This window comes from Anopheles aquasalis, chromosome X (assembly GCF_943734665.1).
Source record: "Anopheles aquasalis chromosome X, idAnoAquaMG_Q_19, whole genome shotgun sequence".
Classification (NCBI taxonomy): Eukaryota; Metazoa; Arthropoda; class Insecta; order Diptera; family Culicidae; genus Anopheles; species Anopheles aquasalis.
This window is the reverse complement of record NC_064876.1, coordinates 5,899,043-5,906,311: the sequence shown is the minus strand read 5'-3', so window position 1 is coordinate 5,906,311 and position 7,269 is coordinate 5,899,043. Positions and strand designations below refer to the sequence as shown.

At 44.4% G+C, this 7,269-nt stretch overlaps 1 protein-coding gene across 1 annotated transcript; it reads right to left on the bottom strand.

The window, feature by feature from the left end:
- Positions 1 to 5,215: 5,215 nt before the first annotated feature.
- On the bottom strand, positions 5,216 to 6,282 carry LOC126577171 (trypsin delta-like). The gene is made up of 3 exons (XM_050238654.1): positions 5,956 to 6,282; positions 5,542 to 5,879; positions 5,216 to 5,456 (listed from the first exon to the last, which is right to left on the bottom strand). Exons 1-3 carry the CDS (start codon positions 6,280 to 6,282, stop codon positions 5,216 to 5,218), a joined length of 906 nt encoding a protein of 301 aa, XP_050094611.1.
- Positions 6,283 to 7,269: the final 987 nt, after the last annotated feature.

The following is a 7,269-nucleotide window of genomic DNA, read 5'->3' as shown; positions in this document are numbered from 1 at the left end:
TGCGCATTCTGGGTGTAGCCACTCCCTCCCCCCAACCCCTGTGTCCCCTTTTTTTTTCGATGATCCATTTATTCAACTGCCAGGCGATACCATCGCGCAGCCATTCGCGTAAAATCGGCTGGTCATGGATTGATATTTGGGAAAATTGGCTGAAATGGCAGGAGTGAAGGGGAGCCCGGGGGCGGAATGAGGTGGTGGATGAATCGAGAACCCCTCCGGCCAGAACGGTGGCGCCCAGTGGCATTCATTTATTGGAGCTTGATGACGGTTGACACTGGTCGGAGGTCCGAAGAGGGTCCAGTGTCCCCAACATTGCCAGCGCAACGCAGGCAGCACAAATCAGCTAGGCGCGAACACAGAGAATCCCAAGATTAATGCAACAAAAATGCAACGAAATTGTCTTCTAGACATTACTGATGGTACAGCAAGGCAGCCGACAGTGGTAGTCGGTGGCTAGGGCTAGCCATTTCAATGAATGTGCATTGGAGTCCTGGAGTACTGCTCGCTGCTGCCGTTGCTACACTTGCTTGTCGGCTTGAACCAAGTTGAGTTCGCATTGAAATCAATGTCGCTCAAAGCTCCACTTATTGAAAGAATAATGATTTGTGTATTCCAGATGATTCGTCGTAGGGCTACGATGGGCGCAGGGAAAAAGTGTTTTTAATGTAAAATATACGCTTTCCTAAGGAGGGAGGGGGGGGGGGGGTGGGGGAAATCGGTCATTTTGGGTAAAAACTGGCCAATTTTTGACGTTTTTTTTTATCGTTTCCACCTATCGTATCGTTTCAACTTCATTCAACTTTATTTTTTCAAATGAAAGGCATATTAAACATACGGCTCGTCCGTCCTTATATATAGTTATAGTTGGTAGGTTAGGTTGTGTGTAGATATTATAGAGTCGTGTAGTCTTAGGGTTAGGTAGTATTAGTAATAGATAATAATTGTATATTCGTAATTTTTAAATAAAGGATGAGTCTGTAATGTAAACCATTGGGAATCAGACGTATAATTATATGTTTAAAAAATGAATGGCATATTAAACTACAACTTTTGAAGAATATTCAGTTGTATTTTTGGGGAAAATTTATTAAAAACTTCATCCATCAAATCATCAAATTTAAGCAGTCGTGTCTTTGAAAAGATACCTTTTCCGGTGCCCATCGTAGCTGCGTGATGGGCCATCAGGGAAATACAAATCAATATTCTTTTGATAGATTAAAAGTTTATCCAAGTAGCCTCGTCGAGTTTTTGTTGAATGTCGATTTTTGGTAGATATTTGATGTTGAAAAAGTGATTCTTCTTGCAATAGCCAAAACAAACAGACTTTTACGTAATTATTGTAAAATAAAGAATTTCAAATTTTTTTATGAAAACTCGACGGGGCTACCAGGTAAAGAGTGTAAAAAATATGTGTTAAAAATGACAAATCAATCGATTCAGTAGTTTACACGGTACCTTGGGCACCGAGTTTGAAAACATTGGTTTTGGGAAACGCTCTTCAAAGTAGCGAGTTGCATGGAGCCTTGACCGAAACGCGGAATTTCAAAAATCGATAATTTTGTCAGTTTTGCTTCGATTGATTCAAAATTTGTACTCAATGTTCTTGAAAGAATAGGGGTTCAGGGAAAAATGTTAAAAATATGTGTCACAAAAAAATAAACACCGAAGCCCCCCTTAACTTGGTGCCATGCTTGACGATTGATGCTTTGGTATTTTTTTTTTCTCGTGATATTTTTTTATGAATGCTTATCCTTTCCAGAATATTGTGTAAAGTGTTTGGATCAATCAATGGAAAACTGGCAATGATATTGCTTTTTTTAAATGTCCCACATTGAAGCGCGATTCCCAAAACCAATGTTTTGAAAGGGGATGCCCATCGTAGCATAAAAACTACTGGACCGTGCGATTTGAAATTTTGAACACCTAATCTCTACACTATTTGTCAGGTAGCCCCGTTGAGTTTTCATAAAAAAATTGAATACTTTTTATGAAATAATTATGTTACACTTGTTTTTTGAAGCAAAATCGTACAAAGCATCACTTTCCACAAAACCTCAACTTGGATAAATTTATAATTTATAAAAAGAACACTGATTTGCATAGTTCAGATGGCACGCCACACGGCTACGGTGGGCACTGGAAAAGAGTACATGATTGCAGACACGCCTCTTCATAATTGATGCCTTGTACGATGTTTTTAAGAAAAATCTCCTACAAACTATAGCCAAACATTCTTGAAAAGTTGTAGTTTAATATGACATTCACTTGAAAAAAAAGTTGCAATTCAGCAATGCACGAAAGTGTCGTTTTTTCGAAACTTTTCTCGAAGACCGCGGCAGTTCTAACGTGGTTGCCGGGAGCGTAGAGCGGAAAAGCTGTACTGGCTACAAGTGTCCCAGGATTAGCCCGGTACCTAGGCCTTTTCCGCCTCGATCTTGGATCGTCTAAGTTCGCGTAATGAATAGCCACAGGTATGGTGCCGCACATATATTAACATATCCACCCGTCGCCCCCTGGTTCCTCCAATTCCCGTCCTTTGAACCGAATTCTGCTCGAAGCTGTGACGACGTCCTGCTCATCCTGCTGTTGGCGTGAGCAGATAGTGGAAAGAGGAAAAGGCGTAGAGAGGGAGAGAGAGAGAGAGAGAGAGAGAGAGAGAGAGAGAAGTTGGCGCATATTTGTTTAGGGTGCTTGCCGTGAAAAATGAAGGCATTCCAAATTTTGCAAACAACCCCTTGGCATCCCCTATTCCCTGCCCTGGTATGGGGAGAGGTGGGCGAGGGGGGCACCTAGTGGTGGGTGGAGAGTAGACGACAGCGAGTCAAGAAACAGATGATGGGGAATGTGAACACGCTCCAGAAGAGCTCCAATAAGGGTTTCATCCCCAGCATCCAGCGTCCACATTTCTTCTCCACCCCGCCTGTCGTCGTTGGGTGCCTGGTGCCGCTACTCTGGTGGACCTGATAAGGGCTCCAGGGCGTCGTCGGTGTATGGCCAGGGGGGAACCGTCCTTGGGAGATGATGGAGCACAGTTGACGGGCTGGCGGGCGGACTTGATCTCTGTTCCTTCTACTGGAAAGAGGGTCCGCGGACGCCCGTGGTGCTGGTGTGCAAATGTTGACTAAATTATGAATGCGTGAAAACGGAAGGTTCTACCGATCTGCCCTCGCCGCCAGGTGGCGATGGTGGTCGGGAGGCGACAATCTTCTTTGGCCCGACAATTTACGATCAGATGTCGTGTCAGTGCCGGCGGAACATTACGCATTACGGCGCAGCTGCTGGCGCCCCGCTCTTCCCTGCGGTCTGCTGATGATTAATTGTCGATGTGTGTGTGCGTTTTTTCTTCTTCTTTTTTCAGCAGTGACCGACATCACACGGGTAGCTGCACGTCCCACCCGTTTCTCCAACGATCTATTGTCCTCTGTATCGCCCTCTCCGCTCGTCCGCTGCCCTGAATCTGAGGCACCTCGAAACGGGTCTCGTTTAGGCCATACGCCATACCTTCCGGACACGCTAGCTGGTCGAAGATAACTCCTGTAGCAACGTTACGCGCACACCGCGTGTCCTGAGAGGCACTGCCCCGAGTAGCATTGTTGCATGGCTTTCGGGTGAAAAGTGGGGAGAAGGGAAAACCGGCTCAATCCTTCCGGTGCACTCCCATCCTCCATGTACGCTTGAAAAGGAGCGAGCATGATACAACATGAGAGGTACATTTCGGTCGCAATCGCAGGTTGCGCAGGTTGATAGAGCCGCGGAGAGCGCGACAAAGGAACGCGGGGAAGGTGGGGATATGATCTCCAGAAATAGGCGTCGTGCTTTCCGCAAGCGGCACCGCGTTCTTGTACTTTTCGTTCCAATTTATTCAACGTTTTATTTTAAATTTTTATTTGTTTTTTTTATCTAAATTAAACAAACTTTTTTTGGAACAAAAAAAAAAACTCTTCAGCATTCTTAGAGCATCGATAAGAATGGCAAAGCTTCTCAGCAGAGAGATTTTTTTTTTAAAATATATAAGGACGGACGAGCCGTATGTTAGCAGAGAGATATTTCGATTAAACATCGTCAATGTCCACAGTCAACCGTAAAGAGACATTTGAATGATTACATTTTATGAAGTTTTGATTGGCTCACTGCGAAAAGGAATTACTACAGAATAGCTAGTAAATGCGTTAGATTGTACGAATTTCGTCAAACGTCCAATCAAGTCAACTCACCATTCACTGTGATCAATTTTTTTTATAGTAAGTAGAAAACCGCGTTTGCTTTTAGCATTTTAAAGCAAAAGAGCTGCGAATACAATCGTAATAAAAAAAAGAACAAATCCGAAAAATTAATCTGATTTGAACAAAACGAAATGCTTTCTTAGAGTCGTGTGGCGATGTATGGCCAGGCATGATAAAATTTGGTAAATTATTCAAGCATTTTCAAAATGCTCAAACACTTTTCCACATCTTCGCGTCCCATTCGGAAGCTACGTGTGTATAGTGGTGTCCCCCCCCCCCCCCATTGGTTCTGATTGACTGATAGGGCAGGGGAACACACCACAGCTGTTGCATATGTAGCGACTTTTTTCATTCTCATTCTCAATGTCGTTTCGACGCACGGGGTGACGCGCTGGCGCATCGCACTAAGCACACCAGCTAAGCTCTGCGTGTGTGCAGGGCCGTCTCTTGGGGGCCCTGGGCACACTATGATAAAGGGACCCCCCTTTTTTAATGTCTCCTAGATTTAAGTTGCGGAAATTCCTTTATTACCTCAAATGCAATTGACATCAGCGATAAGGTAAACACTCTTGCTACCTTACACTTCTTAATTCATTTTTGATTCGTTTCAATTTTGAAAAAGATCGTTCGACGCTACAGTTAGTTACCATCAAACTTAGAAAAACTCGTAGAGCTATACCTACATTGGGAAAAGTGTCTTTGATTCGGTTTTCTTTCATAATGTGATAAATTTGTAATATTGGTGCTTAGTTACCTTAGTTACCTTCAATTGCTTGCCTTCCACAGTTTGGGTTTTCCTGTTTTACACCGTTGTAGCAGTTTTCGGATGAAATGCGTGATCTACAGCCATCGAGGGAGGGAACACTTGTTTGGATTGCTTGCATGGCCGGGTTTATTCCGTTGTCACATCGCCAGGTGATCAGCAAACGGTACTCATTAACATCAAGCTGACCTCACTGCGGTTAACATGTTTCATGTCTTTAGCCATGTTTTCATGGACACGACACGTAGTTTTTTCGTGGAGCTGGTTGGCTTGCTGTTACTGTGGCTGACGGAAGGTATGGAGCGAGGAACGATTGTACACTGGCTGCAGGTGCTTTGATAAATTTCCTGATGCCTGGCGTGCACCCATCCGTGTTTGGATATATACCGTACAACAGGTTATTGCAAACTAGTGGAAAACCGATGCTACTGTAGCAAGTATATCCAGCAACTGATTCAGCGCATAATTGTCTGTGACCAGAGAAATAAAATAGAGAGGAATAAAATTAATTTCTATCTGCCATTCAAAAGGGTTTCCATGCGATGTTGTACTCACGAGGCAGGCATAGTACCACCGAATTGCGCAGCACATGTCGCATCGGCTGCGAGCTTGTACACTACTCGACTCAGCAGGGTAATTTCGTTAAAAGAAACATCCTTGCCCCATCCCAGAACAACACAGTACGCAGGGTTTGCTGTCGAAAAGGGAATATCGCTCGTCGCTACCGTAATAGGTGCCACATTTGCATTCCCGCTGAAGCTGCCCGTTATAGTTAAAACAGCCACATCGTTCTCTTTGGTCGTGTCATCATAAAGCGGATGAGGCTCACGCTTGGAAACGGGAAAAGTGAATCCGCCCTGATCCTTGTAAACGCTGCCCGCACGGATTGTAATCTGATGAAATGAAGTAAAGCCAAGTGGATTGCGAATCAGGTACTGTACGTCTTTTCCATTTCATTTCTTCGCTTACCGATGCGATTCCATTGACATAAGATACAACGCCGGATGCCGCAGTGAGGACTTGGGTGTCGCTTATTATAACGCCGGCTAAATAATTTGAATATCCTGCTCCATCTAGCACTATTACCGAAACTACGTACGGATAGTCTGCGATAGCGGACTGGACGCCACCGTTGAGGCGACCAGCTCTTTTCGTTTCTACTTGGTTGGTGCCATTCGCATTCGCTGGAGATTCCGCATCAATGCCAGGATCGGTGGCCTCCTCGTCCTGAGCCTTCGCACAATATGCGCAGAACAGCACCAACGCCAACAAGATAAGCTTCACACTTTGCTTCATCCTTCAGATCACCAAACACTTTGAAAAGTAACTGATCGATAAGCCCTCATTGGACTCTACTTTATACCAAAGTGTAACATCTGGTTTCGATCATCGGTTGGGCCTAGACGTTCCCCAGACGTTTGTTGCTAAGCTATGGAAGAACATGAGTAAACTGCGTGCCCATGTATCTGTGTAATTCCAGGAATTGAAACGGGCTACCTAGACCGCTCATGTGTTCGTCTCCATGCGATCGAATCTTCGAGAACATCCAGCAGTTGCGCCAACAGTTTGACGAAACCTTGGTGTAAGCGCTATAGGATTGGCTGTTCGGTTGGTGGGAGGGGGGGGGGGGGGGTCGGCGCGATGACTGGCCGCAAACAAGGTTTGGCGCGAGGTAGCCTCTTGCCAGATTTCTTCGCATGCGCACTTTTTTTTGCGTCGTTAGCATCCCAACTCGATTGGATTTATTTCAAGTGTTTAGTTACTGTTCCATTAGAAACACGGTAATGCCACATGCTACGAGAAGAGCTGATCAGGTGATAGTTTGGAGTTCAAGTGAAACGAGCCAAGCCATTTTTCGAGCTTCTTCAATCTTTTCAAATTTTCTCCAATGATTTGTGCAGTTTTAGCAATCTTCCGCTGACGAGCCGGACCCAAATAAATCCAAAAATTCAGTAAAAAAAAACTGTTTCTACTCGTTTGCTCGCTAAGTTGGAGAAACCGTTTGCATTTGTTTGATTAGCTGCGGAAATCGCAACAAGCATCTTCAATTTGAGTCTCGTTGGACAGACTCGCAGTCTGTTACCGAAAGGTACACGACTGGAAAAGTGAGGCTCGGTAGAGAGGTTCGGTCGATTTTTTTCCGTTTCGTCAAAGTCACCATTGATAGCTAACGATGTTGGTTTTTGGTGGTGGTAGTGATTCTTATGGTGGTATTAGGAACTGTTGTGTATTCGGACTCACAAAAAATTACCGCTTCATTCACTAATTCAAAACATGATTACT

Bases quoted from the DNA above. Each gene is read 5' to 3' on its own strand.
- LOC126577171 (XM_050238654.1), bottom strand. From the start codon at position 6,282: ATGAAGCAAAGTGTGAAGCTTATCTTGTTGGCGTTGGTGCTGTTCTGC. The intron at 5,880-5,955 runs GTAAGCGAAGAA...TCATTTCATCAG, and splicing joins ATGTCAATGGAATCGCATCG to ATTACAATCCGTGCGGGCAG. The intron at 5,457-5,541 runs GTGAGTACAACA...CTCTGGTCACAG, and splicing joins GGTGGTACTATGCCTGCCTC to ACAATTATGCGCTGAATCAG.